Raw genomic sequence first — 27,245 nt, 5'->3', positions numbered from 1 at the left:
AGAATTTGCTGCAGGTAAGTCACATTGCGTAAGTTTGAGAATTTGCTGCAGGTAAGTCACATTGCGTAAGTTTGAGAATTTGCTGCAGGTAAGTAACATTGCGTAAGTTTGAGAATTTGCTGCAGGTAAGTCACATTGCGTAAGTTTGGGAATTTGCTGCAGGTAAGTCACAATGTATCTATTAAAGGAGCATAGACTCAAAAGTAAACTTTCATGATTTAGATTTAAAAAAATAAAATAACTTCCCAGCTTCTTTTATTAAAGGGACAGTCTACTCCAGAATTTTTATTGTTAAAAAAGATAGATAATCCCTTTATTACCCATTTCCCAGTTTTGCATAACCAACACTGATATATTATTATACTTTTTACCAATGTGGTTACCTTGTATCTAGGCCTCAGCAGATTGCCCCCTTATTTCAGTTCTTCTGACAGACTTACATTTTAGCCAATCAGTGTCCTCTCATAAGTAACTTTACATGCGTGAGCTCAATGTTATCTATAGGACACACATGAACTAACGCCCTTTGGCTTTGAAAAACTGTCAAATGCATTAAGATAAGAGGCGGCCTTCAAGTGCTTAGGAATTATGAAATGAGCCTAACTAGGTTTAGCTTTCAGCTAAGAATACCAAGAGAACAAAGCAAATTTGATGATAAAAGTAAATTGGATAGTTGTTTAAAATGACATCCCCTATCTAGTTTAATTTTGACTAGACTGTCCCTTTAAATGAAATCCCTCCACTTGGTATGCTTTGTTGAAACTTACATGGTTTCTATGAATGCTTATTACCTAAGTCGGTCCAGGAGTGTGCTTGGGCCTTGTCTGAGGAAAAAATAAATGTAACAAATTAGAGCAGATTATTTGATCTATTTGTAATATTTATAGCTGTCCTTTTAAAGAGGCTGATGTATTTGAGTTCAGTGTGTTTAGTTATTGATAACCATGGCAGAGAAACAGGACGTTAGTTAGGGTTTCCGCTAATTGACGTAATATCATGCAGTGTTTTTTCTATAACCCAAGAGCAGCCTGCTGGTGAAACAGTCAGCAGTGTATTGTATACAATGATCGCAAACCGTAAATGTAAAATGCTATGAGTAATTCAAATGAGTGATGCCCTTTGAGTGCGCGCACCACAGGGATTAGCAATGAATCCCCTTGCACGGCAGCCTATATATTACTTCCTACAGCACAAATAGCCTCACAAATCAAACTGCGCTACTTGCTACGCCACAGTAAGGATAGCTCATCTCACTATTGTGTGCTCGTTTCATAGATACAAGATGCTGTACTGATAGGTGTTTCAAGTCATTTTAACACACTCTATTAGCTACAAAGTAATTCCGCAAGTTGCCATTGATGTAAAATTGAAAATAATTCAGATACTTTTAGATTTTATCTCCCAGAATATAACTTGTCTTACATTATGATGTAAAAGGTTCTTCCAGAACAGAGATATGTGGTCCAAGAATAATGTTTTTAGCAAATCTCAGTGTTCGCATTGAACTATTATATTGGAATCACTTCCATCTCAAAGGTGATTGGTGCACACACCACAAATCATATATATAAATGATTATATATAGGTATAGATATATACAGATATACTGTATATAGGAATATCTATTTATAAATACATAGATATGCAGAACATTGGAATGTGAAATATTTACAGTAAATACGCAGTTAAAACCTTTATTAAATATGAATATTGCATAAATATGCTTTTACATGTTTTCATCTACTTAACGGCACAGAGCTCCAATGCAATAATATATATGTCTATATATGTGTACATATGTATTTATGTGTTTATATATGTCTTTAAATACATATATACACAAATAAATACACGTGTACACATATAATATACATATACATCTTTAGAGATTTTTATGTATGTATATCTATGTAAAAGGGGCAGTAAACGTACAAACTAATGTTATTTAATTCTGCACATAGTGCAGAATTATATAGCATTAGCTTAGTGGCAGATTTATACATTAAAGTATTGCAGAATTTTTTTATTTAAAAGTTTATTTTTCCAGAACGCCGCTCCTTGCTCTACTGAGCGGGTCTGATTTTTCCTCAGCCCATCACGGCAACACTGTCTAGTCACAGCGTGCCCGGTCGCACCATTAAACTGAATGTAGCTCGCTCCTGCTACTAGACCAGAGCGAGCTACAGTCAGTTTAATGGCGCGACGGGGCACGCTGTGACTAGACACTGTTGCCGTGATATGCTGAGGAAAAGCCAGACCCGCTCAGTAGAGCAAGGAGTGGCGTTCTGGAAAAATAAACTTTTAAATAAAAATAGACTACAATACTTTAATGTATAAATCTGCCACTTAGCTAATGTTATATAATTCAGCAATAGTTTGTAAGTTTACTGCCCCTTTAAATGCCTTTTTTTTCTAACACCTGAGATTTTCTATCTTTGAGCTTTATTATTTTGGGTGCAATATTTGGATATTTTTTATTAAATTGTGTTATTATGAGTGTAACTATACTTAGTTATATATTTTTTATGTGTTTTGTGACACTTTTTAGTTTCGCGAAACAGTTAACCAGAACTCTGTAGTCACAGTAATTAATCTAGCGTCAATCACAATTGCGCACACGCAATCCCTTTACTTTCAACTCGTAATACAAGCGGTAAGAGCAATGAGCGCAAACCCTTGCAATTTTCCCCAATATACCCCTTATTGCGCTCCACTCGTAATCTAGCACTAAACTAGCTGTTACCTATCACAGTATGGCTTCTTTTTTAGGATAAGAGGAATCCCTTTAAGGATGTAGCAGGACACCTTCATTAGCCTGCTGTTCTTACCATCGCAATAAGCTATAGTCATCGCCCGAAGGCTTGAATTCTTTATGTACTCTCTAAATGCAAGTCAGTTGCCATGCCAACAAAAACGCACACCTTTCTACATCTATCTAAATTATTGATCCTCAAGTAGTTTCTGCTAACAGAACTGGCAAAAAAAACTCCCATTGCTGCATTAAACAGTTTATGTTGCTCTCATTAAACAATATTACCCAACAGTTTGCCTCAGTCTTACATCATGTACAATAGAAAGTGTATGATGCTCAACGTCTGAAACATGACATATGGGGATAGTGTTTTTTCTACTACTCATTTGAAGCTCAGGCTAAGTGTTATTGCATTGCCTTTTTATCATGCAATTGTTGTTTATGCAAATATACTGTATTTATTATTTACTGGTCCTTTAAGTTTATAAATACATGGGGGGCGGGGGACATATGCATTGCACATAAGTGTTTCATATTTAATATGCAGAGCTGTAAGCCAGTGTATCAAATAGTATGACACACTATTCAGAGTCTCTTATCTTTATAACACTTTGGTTTTGCAATGTTACATTTTGGGATAAAAGTTTAAAGGAAATCTCTTCCCATGTCAACACCAAACGTTAGATAAGTAAACATTTGTCCAGTCAATGCAGACTGGGGGCTTGGCTAACATTTATGGTGATACTTGATGCTGTCACATACTGTCATGCAGTCGGATTTAAATGATTCAGATAAAGCGTACAATTATAAAACACTTTCCAGTTTACCTCAGATATCAAATGTATCTTTGTCTCTTGGTATCCTTTGTTGATACTTAAAGGGACATTATACACAAGGTTTTTCTTTGCATATGTTTTGTAGATGATCCATTTATATAGCCTATAGTTTTTTTTTTTTTAAATGTATAGTTTTGCTTATTTTTAAATAACATTGTGCTGATTTTCAGACTCCAAACCAAGCCCCAAAGTTTTAGAAGTATACTGATGTATTGCTCCTGTTTGTGTAAAGAGTCTTTTCATATACGGGGGAGGGGGGAGTGTCTTCTCTTTTTGCTATACAACCACTTTAAGTGGGTTTTCCAGCTAACCTTTTCAATAGAGCTAAACTGGGAGCTTCTAAGTAAGTTTTTTTTTTTTTTTTAAAGCCCGCTTTACATCGCCGGCCTCCAAAAATTCCTTTAATAAAAAGGGGTGTTCTTTGCCTCCTCCTAGTGGAGAATCTTCTAAGTAAGTTTTTTATACTGAATTTTTAGATCAGTATCTGTGCATATTATTCTTTATAGTAGTGTCTATTACATGCACTTATATGAAAATTGGTGTATACTGTCCCTTTAACTGCTCCTCGTAAGTGCACACTAAGTTAGCCTTAGGAGCGTGCACATATCTTAAGAACTATCATCAAATATTTCAAATTTTGTTGCTATATTGCCATATAGTACTCAAGACGCACGCACACTTTCTAAACTTCTCTTTCATATATATATATAGTTTGTGTGTATGTGTGTATATATATATATATATATATATATATATTGTATGTATTCTGTATGTGTATATATATATATATATATATATATATATAGTGTGTATGTGTATATATATATATATATATATATATTGTATGTATTCTGTATGTGTATATATATATATATAGTTTGTGTGTATGTGTGTGTATATATATATATATATATATATAAAAATATATATATTGTATGTATACTGTATGTATATATATATATAATTTGTACAATGAAAGTAATATATTGAGAGAAAAAAAAAACAGCTTTCCTTTCTTTTCTGAATTATATAGATGCAGTGCTAAGAGACAGATACACCTATGGCTCTGACTAAAGGCTATCTAGCTAGCCCAGGGAAATTGAATAGTGGATCTGTAGGTTCAGAGCACCTTAATTAGGGCTAGGTGACTAGGTCCTCCGATGAATGCTAGTGATAGTGGTCTAAATAATGAGCAGATTTATTAAACATAGATTATTCTAGATAAGTCAATAAAAAACAGATGACGTTTATATAATCATAAAAAGTTAAAAATTGTGGATCCACAGTGTACAGATAGTAATTTAAAATTGTTTTAAAAAAACAATGATAATAAGCTGAGTTGGGCTGTCCAACCCGTGGGCTTAGAACCTGGTGGATGGTCTGTAGTATTGTAGTATTCGTTATGTGGTCAGAATTGATTGGGAGTATTGGGACCCTGATTTAGAGGGATCTCAATTGTGTGCGGTTTCAGTCGTGTAGATAATTATATAGTGTGAGTGGCACTCGTGAGTGTATAACTTCAATGTGGTGAAACAAGTGGTTGCTTAGTGAAAAATTGATCAGTTTACAACACTCAACCGCGTAACAAAGGATAACAGATAGTGGAGTGATCAACAATTCGCAAATAACAAAATAGTAAAAATGTGTGAATTAGATTAAAACAAAAAAACACATTATAAAAAATGGCCAAAAATAGGTGATGACAAACTATATCACAAAATGAAAAAATAGAGAGTAAAAATAAATAAAAATAGAAATGAAAACCAAAAAACTGTGGTGATGAGAAATATGTGCTCAAAATTGAGTTGTAATCCAATTGAAATTTGCAGTCTAAGTTAGAAATATAGTTAAATGGCAATGACCTTGTTTTCTGATGGTGAGAATCCCTTTAACTTTCTGGTGGTGAGAACATCCGCAATTGATCCCGATTGTCTCCCCGTAGGTGGCTAATAGTCTCTCCTGTGGAGGGGACCTTCCTATTCCTGGTGGCGAGAGTCCTTAGACCTGGATCCTGTTGGTCTCTCAGTCTTAATCTCAGAGTCCTCACCACCAGAAAGTTAAAGGGATTCTCACCATCAGGAAACAAGGTCATTCCCATCTAACTATATTTCTAACTTAGACTGCAAATTTCAATTGGATTACAACTCAATTTTGTGCACATATTTTTCATCACAGTTTTTTGGATTTCATTTCTATTTTTATTTTTTATTTATTTTTACCATCTATTTTTTACTTTTGTGATATAGTCTATTATCACCTATTTTTGGCCATTTTTTATAATGTGTTTTTTTGTTTTAACCTTATTCACACATTTTTACTATTTTGTTATTTGCAAATTGTTGATCACTCCACCATCTGTTATCCTTTGTTGCACGGTTGAGTGTTGTAAACTGATCAATTTTTCACTAAGGAACCATTTGTTTCACCAAATTGAAGTTATACACTCATCAGTGTCACTCACACTATATCACTATCTACATGACCGAAACCGCACGCAAATAAGATCCCTCTAAATCAGGGTCCCAATACTCCCAATCAATTCTGACCACATACCGAATACTACAATACTACAGACCATCCACCAAGCTCTAAGCCCACGGGTTGGACGGCCCAACTCAGATTATTATCATTGTTTTAAAAAACAATTTTAAATTAATATCTGTAAATTGTGGATCCCCAATTTTTAACTTTGTATGATTCTTATAATTATATAAAGGTCATCTGTTTTTTATTTCCTTTCTTTTCACAAACATGAAACCCAATCAAAATGTTCCACTGGAGTGTAGTGTTCCCAAAGTAATGATCCAAAAAAGTTTGTCTTTGGTTGATCATCTTCTTTGTATCTCCCCTGTGTCCATCTGCATATGTTAATTTCCTAAACAAAATAAAAAGATACTGAATGCTTTGAAAAAACTTTTTAAATATGATGTAGATATATTCATACATATGTTTTTTTTCAGGCGGCACATAGTGCTTCCTACATATTTGAGTGCACACTCACATTGCAATAAAATAGATAAAATATTCAGTATCACTATTTACACTTTTCTGTATCACTTTTACAGCAAATGCAGGAAAAATAAATACTGATCATATACAACATTGTTGTTTTTCCTTAGTGAAACATTTTCCAGGGACATTACACGTATAGGAAAGTCAAAATTAAACTTGTATAATTTGGACAAAGCATAAAAAGACACCTAATTAAATGTACTTTTATTATTAAATGTACTTTTATTAGTATCCTTTGTTGAAGAGAATATGTACATATTCCCAGCAGCAATGCACTACTGGGAGCTAGCTGGTGAATGGTGGCTACACACATTTGTCTGTTGTCATTGGCTAGCTCCCAGAGTGCCTTACTGCTTGAAGCTGACTTTTACTATGTTCTTAATCTTTGTACAGAGATTAAAGGGACAGTCAACACCAGAATTTTTGTTGTTTAAAAAGATAGATAATCCCTTTATTACCCATTCCCCAGTTTTGCATAACGAACACAGTTATAATAATACACATTTTGCCTCTGTAATTACCTTGTATCTAAGCGTCTGCAGACTGCCCCCTTATTTCAGTTTTTTTGACAGACTTGCATTTTAGCCAATCAGTGCTCACTCCTCTGTAAATTCACGTGCATGAGCTCAAGGTTATCTATGTGAAACACATGAACTAATGCCCTCTAGTGGTGAAAAACTGTCAAAATGCTTTCAGATTAGAGGCGGCCTTCAAGGTCTAAGAAATTAGCATATGAACCTCCTAGTTTTAGCTTTCAACTAAGAATACCAAGAGAACAAAGTAAAATTGGTGATAAAAGTAAATTGGAAAGTTGTTTAAAAGGATATGCCCTATTTGAATCATTAAAGTTTTGTTTGAACTTGACTGTCCCTTTAAACACAAATTATATGCACTTTAGTGCAATAGCAAAATGTTCTAGAGAATTTCTCTTAAAGGGATATTCCAGCCAAAATTGGAAACCACATGGGTGCATTTCGATATTGAACAGAGGCAATTTTTTAATATACATGCATTAGCAAAAAGGCTTCTAATAAAAGCTATAGCTGTTTCAAATGTGTATTTAAGTATGCACCGTGCATCAGGATTTTAAACACAACACTTGTTTGGAGAGCCTAAGGTGCTTGTACCATCTTGTAATTACTCAGTTTGTTAATTGCTTACATGATACAAGCCCCCCTGATGATCTGAGCAGCTGTATTATTTAAAATATGGGTGCAGTGACAATATCTAGCTATACTTCACATGCACTCTTAATAGAAGCATTTTTGCCAATACAAGTATATTGTAAATATGCTTCTATTCAAAAATTCAATAAATCTATGTGCACTTATATTTTGACTGGAATGTCCCTTTAAGAGCATTATCCCTTTAAGAATGCAAATGTGATTATAGAGACTATTGTCCATTTCTTAGTCTTTATAACCCATGATTTTGTCTGTACTGAGCAAGAACAAGCCCCTAGTTGGCTGTATTTACTTGTGTAAGCTTTAAAATCAGGAGACAACCACACAGCAAACAAGACCAACTGGGCAGAGCAGACTGCGCTTTTCATACTCTTTGTTCGGGTTTATCCACGGAAAATGATATGAATGAATTAACAAGCTAATTTTTTATTGTTGTTTTAATCAGCAATTTCAGTTTATAAAATAGAGAGGAAATGAAGGTATAAAAAGAACAGAAGATAAATATATGTTCATGGGATGTATTGTAGAATGGTCAATAACCATAATGTGCGGTTAAAGCAAAAAGGAAATAAATCACATAATCATTACTGGGCCAAAATGAACAAAACCACGTTTCTTTTAAGTGGGTAGGAAACCAATTGAACTGTACAGATGAGTTTATGGTTTTTGGTACCAGGAAATGTCACAGCAAATATAGTGCTATTGTTAAAGGGACACTGAACCCAAATTTTTTCTTTTGTGTTTCAGATAGAGCATGCAATTTTAAGCAACTTTCTAATTTACTCCCATTATCAAACGTTCTTCATTCTTTTGGTATCTTTATTAGAAATCCAAGAATGTAAGTTTAGATGCCGGCCCATTTTTGGTGAAAACCTGGGTTGTTCTTGTTGATTGGTGGATAAATTCACCCACCAATTAACATGTGCTGTCTAGGGTCTGAACCAAAAATAGCTTAGATGCCTTCTTTTTCAAATAAAGATAGCAAGAGAACGAAGGAAAATTGATAATAGGAGTAAATTAGAAAGTTGCTTAAAACTGCATGTTCTATCTGAATCACAAAAGAAAATTTTTGGGTTCAGTGTCCCTTTAAGACTTAACAAGCTAAATGTTTTATGGCCTTTACGAACCTATTAACATACATTTATGAAATATTACTGAACTATTCACTTGCTTAAAGGAACATAAATATTTATTTGTAATATAATTATACATAAAATAAATGGGATTACTATGAATTCCATGCATTTTTGTTTTAATGGGGAGGGGGGTCATTACAACCTTAAGCAAATGAAAAGGAATACTCAAGTATCTCTCCTGTATGTGCATTTTACCTTGTATATGCACATTGATATAGGTCGTGTGAGGTGGTTTACTGGCTATATCGTAAGAAAAGGCACCCAGTCAAATAGGTGTTCCAACAAAAGAATATATATTTTATTTGTTTCTTTCTCTTACACAGTATTATTTGAACTAATAATTTATTAAATAGACCCATGTAGTATGTAATAGGTCATTTAACTATTCAGTCTTGTTCTATATAGAAATAAACTATGTATTTTTTCTCTCTATCATTATTTGCTCCATTGGACTATTTATATTTAATTGAAACCTCATTGTGTATATTTCATTAGGGCTGTTTTGAGAGAAAATTTTCTAGCAAATATATACAGTATGTTACTCCAGGAATCAAGAAAAAAAAAGTTTTGTTAACAATCAGACCCAAATAACGATTTTGTGTTATTCTTAGCTCTAAGTTTAAAGTAATAGTCTAGTCAAAATTAAACTTTCATGATTCAGATAGAACTTATTCTCTTGCGCATTTTTAGACAAATTACAAACGCAATTCACTGTTGCGGGTTTGGTTAATTTGAGTCCTCTGAATGGATTATCAACATTACTGACTTACTTTTTAGCCTAGTTTGGTATCGTAGAGAATATAAAGTGAATGGAAGATTGAAATATGAAATGACGTAAATGGACATAAAGTGATTTTTTGTATGTTGCTTTTGAAAGAGGGCAGTTTTAAAGGGACAGTCTAGTTAAAAAAACAAACCTTTCATGATTCATATAGGGCATGTCATTTTAAAGGGTCAGTCTAGGCCAAAATAAACTTTCAGGATTCAGATAGGGCATGTCATTTTAAACAACTTTCCAATTTACTTTTATCACCAAATTTGCTTTGTACTCTTGGTATTCTTAGTTGAAAGCTAAACCTAGGTAGGCTCATATGCTTATTTCTTAGACATAGAATGCTGCCTCTTATCTGCCTGCATTTTGACAGTTTTTCACCACTAGAGGGTGTTAGCTCATGTGTGCCATATAGATAACACGCACGTGGAGTTATCTATGAGTCAGCACTGATTGGCTAAAATGCAAGTCTGTCAAAAGAACTAAGATAAGGGGGCAGTCTGCAGAGGCTTAGATACAAGGAAATCACAGAGGTAAAAGGTGTATTATTATAACTGTGTTGGTTATGCAAAACTATAAAAATTCTGGTGTAGACTGTCCCTTTAAATGGATGTTTTTGAAGGTTTTCTTTTTCTCTCTCTTCTTTTTTTTTTTGAGGGAAGAAAACTTTATTTTTATGCTTATGGGATGCGTCATTGCCCACCAGCAAAACTATTAAAGGGACAGTAAAGTCAATTTTTTCCCTTCATGATTCAGATAGAGCGTACAATTGTAAGCAAATTTCCTGTTCACTTCTCTTATCTAAGTTGCTTCCTTCTCTATGTATCCTTTTTTTTTTTTTTAATGCTTTTCAATAAAGGATACAAAGAGAATGAAGCAAATTTGATAAATGGGAAAGTTGTTTAAAATTATATGCTCTATCTTAATAGTGAAAGAAAAAAATGTTTCCTGTCCCTTTAAGATTTTGCTTAACAACCATTGAGCCTCTCTCCTACAGATGTTCTGTACATTTGTAGCTAGTTTAAAAAAAATCTAATCTCCTTTTTAAATACAAAAAAACCCTAAAAACATTTTAAATAGTATTAATTTATATGCTTGATTGAAATATTTAGAATTTAAAGGGATACAATATTTTATTATGGGAAATTAAAAACTTTGCAATGCACTTACTTTATTTTTGCCTGCTTACACTGTCATTTAACGCTGAAAAGATAATGTTTCCACCCCGCACAGATTCTAGAGCACATTCCCCAGAATATAAAGCACTAACATGCCTACATGCTGCACAGTGATTTGCTGATATGTTTAGGAGCTAGTTTATACCTGCACCTGATTCACCACAGATGAGGAAACAGCAAACAATAGTACATATTTAGTTAAAAAAAAACACCAGCTGTAAATGCTTTTATAACATTTATTTTGCATTCATATATTTTGCAACGCAGTGAATCATTTCTGATGTATAAATAAAATATTAACTTTAATGTCCCTTTAAAAATGAGGGGCCAAAAATATTTTCAGAACATAAAGGCCATAAGAATGAAATAGCCATTACAATATTTTTATGCTTTTAACATGGCTATTGCAATATGTTGTTCCCCTCTCTGGTAGACAAGGAGTTAAGTACAACTTGTGACAGTAAAAACAGGACACTCCTTAAACATTACATTGTATTTCTAGGAAATTGACCTGCTAGACGCAGAATTTATTTGTACTAGATAGCGATCTGCAGAATGATCTAGAGTCAATCACCCTGTTCTTTATAATCTTTATTTGTAGCGGTTTATTTCTGTGTGTAGCGGTAGTATCCAGATTACATCCTGTCTAGTCCATTTCAGTGCCAACCAATATGCATTCCCATTGTAGCTATTTGTAACTCTCCGGCCACTTATGTCTGGCAGAGCAGTACACATCCAGTTCAAGCTGCGTATTCTTGCTGTCCTTGATCGTATAAATTGTATTTTTAATGACATGAAAAATGCAGGTGATGTAGAGGGCAGCAGGCAGCTTTACCTATAGAAGCCAGTTGCTGGTTCAGTGCCTTTTTGCTTCTGACCTGTCTGTAGCTGTAGTAGAAGACAGTGACTTTGGATTCAATGTATTCTCATAGATCAATATAACATTCCAAACTGATCCAAATTCTTGGAACCTCTCAGGCCAACGTTAAAGTAGTGTTGCGTACAATTTTAGTAACTTAAAACACCAAAAAATGTTATTGTTTAAAAAGATAGATAATCCCTTTTATTTACCATTTCCCAGTTTTGCGTAACGAACACGGTTATAGAAATATACTTTTTACCTCTGTAATTTCCTTGTATCTAAGCTTCTGCAGACTGCCTCTTTATCTCAGATCTTTTGACAGACTTGCATTTCAGGCAATTGGTGCTGACTCTTAAATAACTCCACTTGCATGAGCACAATGTTATTTATATGAAACACATGATCTAACACCCTCTAGCTGTCAAGGGCTTAGAAATTAGCATATAAACCTACCTTAGTTTAGCTTTCAACTAAGAATACCAAGAGAACAAAGCAAATTTGATGATAAAAGTAAATGAGATCGTTTTTTAAAATGACTATTCTCCAGTGCTGACCTCTATTCACATGTGCAGCAACTCTCCTTAAGAAACCTGCAGTGAGACTTAGGGGTAGATTTATCATACCCCGAGCGGACATGATTCGCTATAGCAACTCATGTCCACCCTGTATCGCTATATGCCAATATTTAACATTGCACAGGCAGTTCTGGTGAACTGCTTGTGCAATGTTGCCCCCTGCAGATTCGCGGCTAATCGGCTGCTAGCAGGGGGTGTCAATCAATTTGATCGTATTCGATGGGGCTTAGTGCTGTTCGCAGCCTCAGAGGAAGCGTATGAGTTAAGGAGCAGCGGTCTTAAAGGGACATAAAACCCCAAAAAAATTATTTCATGATTCAGATAGAGCACACTATTTTAATCAACTTTCCAATTTACTTCTATTATCAAATTTTCTTAGTTTTCTTGTTATCCTTTGTTGAAAAGCAAGGATGTAGGCTCACAAGTGTGCACGTGTCTGCATCACTATATAGCAGCAGTTTTGCAACAATGTTATACATTAGCAGGAGCACTAGATGGCAGCACTATTTCCTTTCATGTAGTGCTTCAGGCACGTGCACGCTACCTACCTAGGTATCTGTTCAACAAAGAATATCATGAGAAGGAAGCAAATTTGATAATAGAAGTAAATTGGAAACTTTTTTTAAATTATATTCTCTATCTGAATAATGAAAACAATATTTTGGGTTTAATGTCCCTTTAAGACTGCTGCTTCTTAACTCCTTTTTCCGGCGAGCCTAAAGGCTTGCATGGAAGCAGGTGCATTAGGCACCATTAGGGGCATGTTAAATCGGTCCCTTAGGTTCCAAAATGTCAGCACCCATGATTAGAGGGTGGTGCATGAAATGTATTTAGTGTTTGGTGTTCTTTTAGGAAATGTGGCCGTGATTTTGTTGTCGTTCATAACAATGAAAGAAAATGTTAAACTACAATGGACCATTAAATGTGGGCTTTTCTTTGTAAAATAAAAAAGACTTTATGGAGTTTAAGATTAGTAAGTATCCTTGTGAAAACTTATGGAAAACATTTATAATTTTAGTTAAATTTGTGCTGAGATAAATGGTGAATCAGAATTTTTTAATAGACTTTTTTTTTAGCAAAAAGAATGAAATTGAGCTTAGGGTTCATTTTCCCTGAATTAGATATTAATTAGTTTCTTTTACCACATTTAGGATATTGAAGACCGGGCTTCACAATACATTTTATGCACAATATTGTTTGCGGTTAATATTGATTGTGATTGTTATTAAACGGAGGAATACCCTTTCCTTTTTTGTTTTCATGCCCTTTTACAGAATTTGTTCTTAGTATTTTGGATGCAACTTGACACTTAAGGAGCTTGTTTTTGTTTTTGACTTTGTTGTTTCCTTAAGTATTGTAAAATAATAAATCTGTTTCAACGCATCAACGCAGTATTTGTACAACTGCATTTTATTGTAATGTCTGTTAATTTTTTACTTTACAATAAAGTTTGGAATAAATAAAAATAGGGGTGGGGCTAGTAGCTCCCCCCCCCCCCCCCCGATTTAAATATTCAAGAAATGCTTTTACATAATGGAAGTTTTTGTTCTCACAAAGGTATTGTTATGCTTACCATGAAAATACTGCTATGAAAACTTAGCACAAAAACTATATATATACAATTTAACTGTTATAAGCAGCATTTCAGTAGTTCTAATGTAGCTAGCTCTTTAGGCTGCATTAAAGGAAGTAGAACTGTGTACTGTCATTCGTTTTATTTCTGTTAATACATTCCAATGGGTAGATCACTGGGAACACATTAAGTTATTTACAAATATCTCCTTTACCTTTTATTTTGTGATTTAAAACAACCAATTTTGCCTGTTGTAGCCCCACCTATACTGGAAATTTCAGTAACCTGAGAACTGGTTATAGAAAAACTAGAAGGTTGAGATGAAATCATGCTGGGGGGGGGGGGGTGATAGAGGGATATAAAAATCTTAATTTTCCATTGTTCTCTCTATGTATTGGTTTTTGAGCAAGAAATAAGATAAGGAAGACTTTGTGTAAGTAATTATCCAGATAAGCTAATGAGGTCTGCTCTCCCTACACACTCAACCCATTTCATTGGGTTGTGATTTGAATTAGCCAAAACTGCTATTTAATATACCAAAAAAAATTAAGGGACAATGTTATACTTTTTTAATAAAATGTTATATTTTATACTCTGCGTCGGCTATAACAAGTTATTGAGAACGCATTAAGGAAAAAGACAAACATGTATGTGCCACATCTCTGACCCATGACACATTTTAAGAATTCTCAAAGAAAGTAGACTTATTTGTTTTCAGTGACTTAAAAGAAATGTGTAGGGTGAAATGCGTTAGAAAGTAATCAATACAAAGCAGTTTTACCTGCAGTTTTCTTTTCACATTTATGAAATTACATTTACAGGTTTCATAAAGTTGAACTACCACCATATCTTTAGTTATAAACAAATGCCGAATATGGCCGCTGGTTGTGCTGTATTTTTTTCCTTTAATAATGCAGCACACAAAGATCTGCACTATTACACAAATAAACCTGTGGCCATAGTCTTCAGTCTGCTCATGCCTAGCCTCAAGGCTCTATGCAAACACCATGGATTTTACTAATGGTTAATGTGTTTCTACAGTAGAGTTGTATGTGACGTAACTGCAAAACTTATTAATGCAGATAAAATATCTTGTTCTTGTATAGGGATTTCCTTCAATGCAATTATAGTATCAATCTTCTTGTTTTACAGATGTGTTAGTGAATGGAAAACCGTGCGACTGTGATGTGATTGCAGACTGTAAAGTTGGCGATCCCATACACCTGGAAGTCAGACTTACTAACCGCAGTAAGAACTCCGTAGGTCCCTTCGCCCTCTCTGTAATACCATACCAAGATTACCAGAACGGAGTTCATAACTACGAACTCCAAGACATTGTTACCTTCGTTGGATCCAACACCTTCTACATAAGTTCTGTACGTATTAGAGTAACTGCACTTGTTAATTGTTTATATATTGATATGAATATATATTATTTTGTAGTATTTTTATTTATATGTTAATATAAATATATATTATTTATCATTTTATTTATATATCAATATAAGTATAAATTATTTATAATATATATTGACAGCTATTGCAATCCTTAAGACCCAGTGTGATATTTTTGTGTGCTATCCTGGATGCATTTCCATTTTGAACAGAAGTATTTTTGTATTATACATGCATTAGCAAAAATGCTTCTTAAAAAAGCTATAGCTGTTTCAAAAGTGTATTTAAGTATGCACCTTGCACCAGCATTGTAAACACAGCACTTGCTCAGAGAGCCTATGGTGCTTGTACCATCTGATAATGACTCGGTTTGTTAATTGGTGACATGATACAAGCCCCACTTGTGCTCTGAGCAGCTGCAGTATTTTAAATGCTGGTGCCCTGAGAATATCTAGCTATGTTTTACACGCATGTGTAGAGAAAAATGCTAACACTAAAACAGTTTTTAACTTTTACTAGAAGTATTTTTGCCAGTACCTGTATATTGCAAATATGTTTCTATTCAAAGAAGTAATAGATCTATGCATTTCAAATTTTGACCGGAATGTCCCTTTAAGAAGAGATTACTTAAAGGGGCATTAAGAATAAAAATATATATACTTTTGTTATTTATTATGCTTCGTTACTGTAGTTTAACCACTGCCCTACAGAGAAGCTGGAGTCAATCCAGCAGACTTCAGAATTCTAACCCTGGAAAATATTACACCCTGATTGTTTGAGCAGTGCAGAATTTGACTTATATCTGTCTCTAACTAGCTACAGCAAAGAAGATAAGATAAACAATACAATTGATTTTAAAGGGACAGTTTACTCAAAAAGTCTCCCCTTTAATTTGTTCCCAATGATCCACTTTACCTGCTGGAGTGTTTTAAATTGTTTACAAGTAGCTCCTTTACCCTTATATCGGCATTTGAAATCGTTGATTTAGCATGTGGCATCCCCACCTATTCTGAAAGTTTGTGGCCGCAGATCCAAGCTATAGATAAGCTTTGTAAACACAGCCATTAGAAGAAATTACACTCCCAGTGGGATATAGCAGAGATAAGGTAATAAAATGTTGATTTTCCATTGTTCTCTCCAAGTACTGGTGATTGTTTTAAGGACCGATATAAGATACAGAAGCAGGTATATGTACACAATGTGATACAGTAATGAGATCTGATTATACCTACAAGCTCAACCCATTTTATTAGGTTGTGGCTTCAAAACACAAAATCAGAGCTTTACAATACACAAATAAACCTTAACTAATTTTCATAAATTTTTTACTCTGCAGTTGATAAAAAAAAGCAATTGTAAACACATTAAGTGTTACTCATTCTCTTTATTATTAGTTATCAATAGTCTCATCATTTGTTTGTAGAGCACCAACAGATTCTGCAGCGCTTGTATAATAGTCATTTTAACCCATTTGAACCTTTGTCTTTTCAAGCTTAGTGAATCAGCTGATGCAGTCTGTGATTGGACGAACTGACAAACACCTCTCTAATTTCCTCCTAAGGAGGTCTAAGGATATTCATAATCTGTTTTGACGCTAAGATTCATTATTTCCATTTTATATCTTTTAAATTTATGAATATTTCGTTTTCTGAATTTTGTGCAGTGAAACATAAACCAGCCGTATGTGCAAGATTAAGTAGCATTTGGTTAGTTTATGAGCTGTACAAGCCGCCGCAGGATTTATGGCCTTCCGATACAAAGTAATGTCAGAACTATTATATTTTATGGGAGCTTTATCTAGATTTGAGTTTATCTCTACTGTCAATTCTAACGAAGGAAACAGAATTTTACTATCTATTTTACCCATTTATTTAAAAGGAAATTCTAGTCAAAATTAAACTTTCATGATTCAGATAGGGCATGCAATTTTCAACAACTTTCCAATTTACTTGTATCATCAAACTTGCTTTGTTCTCTAGTATTCTTAGTTGAAAGCTAAACCTAGGTAGTCTCATATGCTAATTTCTAAGCCTTTGAAGGCCGCCTCTTATCTGAATGTATTTGACAGGTTTTCACAGCTAGAGGGTGTTAGTTCATGTGTGCCATATAGATAAACATTGTGCTCACACCCATGGAGTTACCTTGAAGTCAGCACTGATTGGCTAAAATGGAAGTCTTTCAAAATAACTGAGATAAGGGGGCAGACTGCAGAGGCTTAAATACAAGATAATCACAGATGTAAATAGTGCATTCATATACCAGTGTTGGTTTTTAAACAATAAAAATTCTGGAGTAGACTGTCCCTTTAAAAACAAAATTAACATAACTGATATGTCATGCAACATTGCAGTAATATGACATTGTTTTAGGGAAGTTTACAGTTTTAAACAACTTTCCAATTTACTTAAAAATGTACCTAGGTCCTTTAGTCTCCTCTGTTGTAACACTGACATGGGAGTAGGCGCATGCACATCAGTGTTTGCACGTGTAAAGACTTATGCACACCCCTAAGCCGCCTTCTGTATGCTGTTATGAAAAGGAGCTATAATTAAACAAAGAATACCAAGGGAACTAGGTCAGTTTTGATTTAGTTTTTTAAATCGTTCATAAGAATAATAAACGTTTAATTTTGATCATTATATCCCTTAAAAGGGATATTCTTGTCTAAAGTTTTTAACTGAGATTTGCATGCATTAAATGGAGCAAGTTTTAAAACTTACAGGTCTACCGATTGGTGCATACACAGGACCAGTAAAAACAGTAGATTTGCATAAACAATAAATAGCACTTAGCCTAATCGTCAAATGAGTAGTAGATTTTTTTTTCTGACAAATTTCAAAATTATATCTATTTCCTCTACTCCTGTATCATGTGACAGCCATCAGCCAATCACAAATGCATATAAGTGTATTCTGTGAATTCTTGCACATGCTCAGTAGGAGCTGGTGACTCAAAAAGTGTAACTATAAAAAGACTGTGCACATTTTGTTAATGAAAGTAAATTAGAAAGTTGTTAAAATTGCTGCTGTATCTGAATCATGAAAGTTTAATTTTTAATTGAGGGTCCCTTTAAGTTACATACATAACAATAATCAGATTATGTTAAAGTTACAATCTCCAAATTAAAAGAAAGTTTAAGGAGTCATTTTGGTAATGTGCCTTTATTTAGTGCCCTTTTAGTCGTTGCAGGTCTATGCAGGCTTATATGGGATACTTGTTCAACAAACATACGCTATAACCAAATATCCCTTTTTTATTTCAAATGTCCCTTTTTTAAAGATATATTTTCAACAACTTATTTCTTTTTCTAGATGCCAGCAAGTCAAATCAATTCAATAATCACTGGGTCACATCTAACGTTGCAGTTAAAGGGACATTCAACACCTTTTGCTTTTGTGAAAAAATTAATACAAAAAATGTGCTTATCTTGTTTTCAAAATGCTGCAAATGATCTACACCAGCTATTTGATTTTCATCATTTTAAAAACCCAGATAACAGAATTTGCTTTTTAGTCTCAATAGGAAGAAGTTTTAATGTTCCTCTATAGCATTTTGATTTTTAGAATATAGACCAAGAGTCCAGTGCATTTTTTAAAATTAATATCCATCTTCTGGCAAGCATACCTACATAGAACGTCATGTGTTATTTTTTACTATAACCTGCCAGAAACAAACAATGTGCACAAACCTTTCCAGGTTTCTCCTCTTACACATTATTCCCAACAGCTGCACTTTATGATTCACCTTTGTTTCTCAAATCAGTGATTTTCAAGTTATTTTTTTTAGTTGAGTGGGAGGTTTGATTCCAATATGATGTGACATTAAACTGCATTTCAGGCCTACCTGATAATACAAGGCTAAGCTCTTGGTAATAAATTAAACATAAGCATGTCTGTATTGTTAAGAAATGTATGGCAAATTGACTGTCAGAATATATTTGCATGAGCATGAATGCATCTGGGGAAAGTGACGGGAAATAGGACATATGTTCTTAGAGATTCTTACTACCAAAACGCTTCTACCCTCTGATTTGCTGTATTTTATCTGTATTTTATCTGATTCTCGTTAGCTTTTTAGCAATGGGCTACTGCTAATCAGGTCAAGTTTCTGATCAGTTGAAATTGCAAAGTAAAAATGTCAAATAATAATAATACATAGCCCTTTAGAGGGAATTAAGAACACATGGGTATACGCAAACAATAGTAAAATAAGAAAATGCTCTTGCGCATTAGATAGCATTGACATTGTGTTCCTTTAACTCATTTTATAAGCATCTGTGAAGTTTTAAAATTTAACAACCAATTAAGTAAGGTTATTGGAGTTCTTCCATAATGTTGAAGCAACATTATTTTCTTTCATAAGATGGTGAGAGTCCAGTAGATATCACATATCAGATTCCACTTCAGTCCACTAGGATGAGGCAAAAACATCCCAACATCTTTGATCCCTCCTACTTCCAAGAATTCCCCAAATTTTTGCTGAAGTGAGGTGAATTCTGAAGTGCTGATCTACACATCGTTTGATAGGGGTTCTCTGACTGAACTGAGACCCAATATCCCCCTCAGAGTGGCTCCTTGACAGAGGGGATGGCAGTTTAGTCATGCAGTGAGTGTGAAACTCTGATTTATTTTCCTATCCCCTGGTCTATGGTATGCTGCTCCTTGAGCGATCCTTGTACATCATTATACACATAATTGTGCAAATTATTATTTAAATTCTTGTGTTTTGATTATCATACCTTATCACCTGCTGCGAGGGAAATAGTGTTTCTGTTTTGTTTCCCTTTACAGATAACTCAGTCATATATTGTGCCTCATATCTGTGATTATTGCTTTTTGCTTTACTATCTCTTGTGGAGATAATCAGCTTTTATTCTTACTTGCTTACTGGTTACCTGTTTTACCCCACCAATATAGCAAATTGGAACAGCTTGGGTCTCTGGGTTAGAGGGCATATCTACTGATTATGTAAGTCCCCCATGCTTTTGTCTCCTATCATGAGTTTCCAGAGATCCAGTAAAGGCCCAAGCCTTTTTGGAGTGTGTTTCAGAGTTGGAAATAAAAGTGCTAATTACCCCAGTTCCTAAATTGGCACAAACCCTAGAGTTTTATTCCAAATCAAAGAAAGAGGGTAGATTTCGTCCAATTCTCGATTTTAAGACCTGCACCTTCCTTCAGTTAGCTGTGGCACACACACAGAAGCTGTCATAGTTGGCGCATCAATCTGCCAAAACATTTTTTTTTACCCTAGGCTCGATCATAGATTCAGTGTCTTTGCACCTAGCCAAGACATAGTTAAAGGGGCATGTGATCAACTTCAGCACACTCCATGACTATCAATTGCTCAAAGCATAAAGTTAGGAGATCATGGTGTCTACACCAGATGCAGTGTCCCTTGCAAGGTTTAATCTCAGGCCTCTGCAATTATCTCTTCTTTGCCAATAGAATGGATATTATGAGGACCTGTTTCAAAAGATCCTATTTGATCAAGGGACAAAACAATCCTTGAAGTGGTGGCAAACTCACCACTCACTAATACAAGGTGTTTCCTTCCTTTGACCAGTCTGGATTATCACCACGGATGCTAGCCTATGCGGTTGGAGTGTAGTCTGATGGAATCTAAAAGTATAAGGAGTTTGGTCTTCTAGGGAGACAAGGTTACCTATCAACATTATGGAACTCTGTGCAATCTTCAGAGCTCTACAGTGATGGCCCACCTCAGGCAGGAGTCATGCATTTGTTTCCAGTCAGATAATGTTATGGCATAGCCTACATAAATCATCAGGAGGAAACTTGGAGTTCCCTAGCCATGAAGAAAGTGTCACAAATAATCAGATGAGTGGAACAATATCACTGTCTGATTTCAGCCATTTACGTACGTTCCAGGAGTCAACAAGTGGTAATTGGACTTTCTCAGGCGCCAGCGCCTTCACCCTACAGAGTGATCTCTAAACAAGGAGGTTTTTGACCAGATTGTGAGACTTCATGGTGTCTTGATGGAATCACAAGCTACCTGGATAGTGTGCTAAGACTCAGGATCCCCAGGCTCATCTGATAGAGACCCTAGTAGCTTCATGGCCATTCAATCTAATATATATGTGTTCTCTGTATTTGTTACTATCCAAAACGATTGCAAGGATAAAGCAACATCAAGCTTCAGTGATTCTGATAGCTCTGGCTTGACCTCGCTGAAATTGTTACACAGACCTAATTCAAATGTCCTCTTGCCTGCTTTGGCAGCTCCCTCTAGGTAGACACCTCTTCTCTCAAGGTCCCTTTTATAACCAGGATCTTAAACCTCTGTCTTTTATGGCTTTGGTGATTAAACGCCTAATTTTGGCTAACATAGGCTTACCTGATAAGTTAATATATGTCTTAATTGAGACCAAAACTATCTCTAAGCATATTTACCACATGGTATGAAAAAGCTTTTAGGCCTGGTTTTCTAAAAATGGTTAGCATCGGAACTCTCTTCATATTCCTAGAGTTCTGGAATTTCTTCAAGATGGTCTAGAGAGGCTTATCTGCCAGTTCTCTTAAAGGTCAGATTTTCGCATTAGCTGTCCTCTACCACAAAATGATTGCAAAAATTCCTGATTCTTCGACCTTTATTCAGGCATTAATTTAAATTAGGCCTGCAATTCAAGTAGTTACTAATCCTTGGAAACTTAAAGGGTCAGTCTAGTCAAAATTAAACTTTCATGGTTGAGATAGGGCATGCAATTTTAAACAACTTTTTAATTTTTTTATCATCAAATTTGCTATGTTGAAAGCTACACCTAGTTAGGCTCATATGCTTATTTCTAAGCCCTTGAAGGCCGCCTCTTATCTCAGCCCATTTTAACAGTTTTTCACAGCTAGACAGCACTTGTTCATGAGTTTAATATAGATTGCATTGTGCTCACTCCCATGGAGTTATTTATGAGTCAGCACAGATTGGCTAAAATGCGAGTCTGTCAAAAGAACTGAAATAAGGGGGCAGTCTGCAGAAGCTTAGATGCAAGGTAATTACAGAGGTAAAAGGTGTATGAATATAACTGTAGTGGTTATCCAAAATGTGGAATGGATAATAAAGGGATTATATAACTTTTTAAACAATAACAATTCTAGAGTAGACTATCCCTTTAATATGATCATCAAAACCAATAATGGTTTAGACCATCAGCTTTTATCCGGGAAGGTTCCTTTCCTATAAGCTATTTTCTCGGCCAGAAGGGTTTCAGAGCTGTCTACTCTTTATGTCACTATATGTATAACTGAGGAGTTCTGGGTGAATGGGAGAGATCAAAGCTCTGGAATGTTTTTTTTTTTATTCCTCTTAGTGGACTTGAATCCAACGTGTGATGTCTTGTGGGCTCTCACCATTATAAAGTAAATGAATGTATCAGGCAAGCTTACATTTTGTTTTTTCTAGAGGTGACATGCGGCAGATGTAAAGGTTACTTGATAGAATAACATTTTGTCCTAAGATGAGACGTCCTTTTGCTTTACCTTTTTAATGACTGTTGAACTCTCTTTCAGGTTCAGCCATCAGAGAATTCTATCTGTTATGGGGCCCTACTCTTCCTGTATACTGGAGATTTCTTTTTGGACATCAAGTTCCAAGATGATAACTCGAACCGAGAGTTACCGTTATCTTGGTTCTGCCTTCCGAGTGTTCACATCCGTGCTATGAATACAATTAGCGAGACTCCATTTGAATGAAATTCCATTCTTTCTGTATTGTGAATGAATGCTGCACGTAACTGTAACTGTTTTGTTAGATTCTTTTGTCAATAAAAATGTTTTAAAAATTGTAAGGCTAAAAAAACGGTTGTCCCTTTTTTTTGTGTTATCCGGTTCACATGTTCATGGAGTAAAAGGCTCTGCATCTCTGATTTTAATTACCCAAATGTCTTGCTTTTTAATTTTATTAGGTTTCTTTTTTAGGAATTACAATTTAACAAGATACTGTGAATAAAGATAAAGAACAGTTTTTGGCACATTGCAAATGTATTCTTGTCAAAACTTTGAAGTGGCAGTTCAGTCTTATTTACATAAATGAATGTGTTAAAGGGACATTGTATTTGTAATTTGTTAGAGCAATGCCATTGTTCTAGTATTCGCTGAAGAACCCTGTGTTTAACCCTCACTGAGCAGGAAACAGCAAGTGGGACAATTTACAACGGCCCAATCACTGGCTGTGTCCTGCTTGTAGGCTCGAGAGTGGGGGGTTAGACGCATAGAATTCCACAAAAAGTATTGGCAAAGTTACATGCTCTAACACTGTGGTTCTCAATTCCATTACCGGGGACACCTAACAGACTGGACTTTAATTAGATCTGAACTAGAGCACAGGGGAAATAATCAGCTGAAGGATGAGAGGAAGTTAGTAACCATGGTTACTGATCAGCTGATTATTTCACCTGTGCTCTAGTTCAGATATCCTGAAAACCTGGCCTGTTAGGGGTCCAGAGGACTTTAGTTAAGAAGCACTGCTCTAACATACTATAATGTCCATTTTATTTATTTATTAGGATGCTTACATACCACAGTCATGTCTTTTGCAACCATTGTACAATCTTTATCATTAAAAACTAAAAGTCAATATTAAACTTCCATGATTCAGGTAGATCATTCCATTACAAATAACTTTCCAATTTACTTCTATTATCTAATTTGTTTTGTTCTCTTGGTATTCTTTGTTTAAACGCATAGCTAGATAGGAGCAGCAATACACTACTGAGAGCTAGCTTCTCATTGGTGACTGCACACATATGCCTCTTGTCGTCAGCTCGCCAGATATGTTCAGATAGCTCTCAGTAGTTCATAGCTGGTCCTTTAGCAAAGGATACCCAGAGAATAAAGCAAATTTGATAATTTAAGTAAATTGTAAAGTTGTCTATAATAGTTTTCTCTATCTGAATCTAAAAATAAACATTTTGGTTTGCATGTCCCTTTAATTCTTCTTTTTATCTCTACACTATTTTTGCCAGCAGTGCATTTAGTTGTAATCAGCTATGGCTGCCTGTCATGCAAAAACAAATAATAAAAACAAAACAAAAGATATATATATTATATTTTTCTTTTGATTCCATTTCCACTCTATAGGGATGCCCAATATGCCAGTATTTCAGGATATTGACAGATGAGCACAGAGGGCTCGATGGGAATCATTAAACATCTGTGATTGCTTATACAAATGTGTAACGAGTGCCAGAATACTGGAGTAGTGAAACCAGAATTTTGAATGTGCTCTTTTAATATTTCTCTTTTTGATTATCAGTGAACAGGAAGCCACACATTTTAATAAAATTACATTTGAAATAAGCATAATGTGCAATGATCTTTAATTAATTTCATACAAGTATGTGAGCCATGCTTTTTCCCTAACACATTTTTATTTTATTTTTATATTGGAAATGTCCACCAACTATTAGAATAAAAGGTTTGGAACATTATATGTCCTAGATAGTTTAAACCATTCTTGTTTGCTGACTTCCAGTTAAAGTGACATTCTAGATTACAAGTAAAATGCTCTGTTTTGTTAGATTTTCGTTTTAAATAATGTTCTTTCCTTTACTATGTGTTAAACCTATGGAAAGATGTTCGATACATAATCAAAGTTGTGCTTCTGTGTCACTGTAGATGAGGATACAGCCGTTAAACCAATAAAAAGCAGGCATACATGCGTACACTTCAGTCACTGTCAGTATCCTCATGTAGAGTAGGGGTGTTCCAAGACTTAAAATTGTTTTCTCTTTTGAATTTGTTAAGTACAAAGCAAAAGAGGGATTTTTATTAATGCTCTAAAAAAATAAAGCATAATATATTTACATTAGAATTAAGTTGTTTTTTTTGCTAGGTCTTGTGTCTACATAAGAAATTTGCAGATCTGGGGCGCGTTCCGATATACGGCGCAGGTTTCGGCGCAAGCGTGGAAACCTGCGACGCCCGTAGTTTCAGCTCGCATCTCGAGCTATCTTATATACGGCGCCGTCAGATGCTAAATTGCCGTAAGTCTGACAAACTAGCGATGTCCAGAAATCTGCGTAAGTACAAATTTCTGGAGTCGCCAGTGACCTACGCCACTTTAGAAGCTGCCGCCGCATAAAAAAAACTGACTAAGTTATAAAATCACCCGTTACTGTCTAACACGCCTCCCAAACATAGCCCGACACGTATACCCCTCTATCCGCAATCCCCCTTCTCACTCCTAATAATAAATATATTAACCCCTAAACCGCAGCTCCCGGACCCCGCTGCCATCTACATTAACTATATTACCCTCTAATATGATCCCCCTACACCTCCGCCACCTATTTAAACTGTATTATCCCCTAATATGATCCCCCTACACCGCCGCCACTTATTTAAACTATATTAACCCCTAATGGGAGCCCCCTACACCGCCGCCACCTACATTAACTATATTACCCTCTAATATGATCCCCCTACACCGCTGCCACCTATTTAAACTATATTAACCCCTAATGTGAGCCCCCTACACCGCCACCACCTATATTATATGTACTACCCCCTAATCTGACCCCTTACACTGCCGCCACCTATATTAAAATTATTAACCCCTAATCTAATCCCCCTATTCCGCCGCCACCTATATTAAATTTATTAACCCCTAAAGTATTAAAATTTCCCTACCACTAAACCTAAGTCTAACCCTACAAATAACCCTGAAAAGGGCCTTTTGCGTGGCATTGCCCCAAAGTAACCAGCTCTATTACCAGCCCTTAAAAGGGCTTTTTGCGGGGCATTGTCACAAAGTAATCAGCTCTTTTACCTGTAATCTAATCCCCCTACACCGCCGCCACCTATAATAAATGTATTACCCCCTAATATAATCCCCCTACACCGCCGCCACCTATATTAAATGTATTAACCCCTAATCTGACCCCCCTACACCGCCACCACCTATATTAACCCTAATTATATTAGGGTTAATATAGTTAATATAGTTATTATATTACATATATTAACTATATTAACCCTATCTAACTCTAACACCCCTAACTTAATTATTATTAAAATAAATCTAAATAATATTAATAATATTAACTAAATTATTCCTATTTAAAACTAAATACTTACCTATAACATAAACCCTAAGATAGCTACAATATAATTAAATTGTAGCTATTTTAGGGTTTATATTTATTTTACAGGTAACTTGGTATTTATTTTAACTAGGTACAATAGCTATTAAATAGTTTTAAATAGGAATAATTTAGTTAATATTATTAATATTACTTAGATTTATTTTAATAATAATTAAGTTAGGGGTGTTAGAGTTAGATAGGGTTAATATAGTTAATATATATAATATAATAACTATATTAACCCTAATATAATTAGGGTTAATATAGTTAATATAGGTGGTGGCGGTGTAAGGGGGTCAGATTAGGGGTTAATACATTTAATATAGGTGGCGGCGGTGTAGGGGGATTATATTAGGGGGTAATACATTTATTATAGGTGGCGGCGGTGTAGGGGGATTAGATTACAGGTAAAAGAGCTGATTACTTTGTGACAATGCCCCGCAAAAAGCCCTTTTAAGGGCTGGTAATAGAGCTGGTTACTTTGGGGCAATGCCACGCAAAAGGCCCTTTTCAGGGTTATTTGTAGTTTTAGACTTAGGTTTAGTGGTAGGGAAATTTTAATACTTTAGGGGTTAATAAATTTAATATAGGTGGAGGCGGAATAGGGGGATTAGATTAGGGGTTAATAATTTTAATATAGGTGGCGGCGGTGTAAGGGGTCAGATTAGGGGGTAGTACATATAATATAGGTGGCGGCGGTGTAGGGGGCTCACATTAGGGGTTAATATAGTTTACAAATACACCTACACTATTAATAAATTAATTAAATAAACTACAAATATCTAAACTAAAATACAATTAAATACACTAAACTAAATTACAAAAAAAACACTAAATTACAAAAAAATAAAAAAAGATTACAAGAATTTTAAGCT

General features: G+C 34.9%; 1 protein-coding gene across 2 annotated transcripts in view; it reads left to right on the top strand.

Annotated features, from left to right (window-relative positions):
- Nucleotides 1-23,084, top strand: part of TRAPPC9 (trafficking protein particle complex subunit 9) — a 1,774,054-nt gene extending 1,750,970 nt beyond the window's left edge. For both annotated transcript variants that reach the window (XM_053715382.1, XM_053715383.1), the window contains exons 22-23: nucleotides 15,033-15,256; nucleotides 22,796-23,084. In XM_053715382.1, coding sequence (XP_053571357.1) covers nucleotides 15,033-15,256; nucleotides 22,796-22,978 — 407 coding nt within the window. In that variant the 3' untranslated portion in view covers nucleotides 22,979-23,084. The remainder of the gene's footprint in view (nucleotides 1-15,032; nucleotides 15,257-22,795) is intronic.
- The last annotated feature ends 4,161 nt before the right edge of the window (nucleotides 23,085-27,245 follow it).

This window comes from Bombina bombina, chromosome 5 (genome assembly GCF_027579735.1).
Source record: "Bombina bombina isolate aBomBom1 chromosome 5, aBomBom1.pri, whole genome shotgun sequence".
Lineage (NCBI taxonomy): Eukaryota > Metazoa > Chordata > Amphibia > Anura > Bombinatoridae > Bombina > Bombina bombina.
This window is presented reverse-complemented; position numbering and strand designations above follow the sequence as displayed.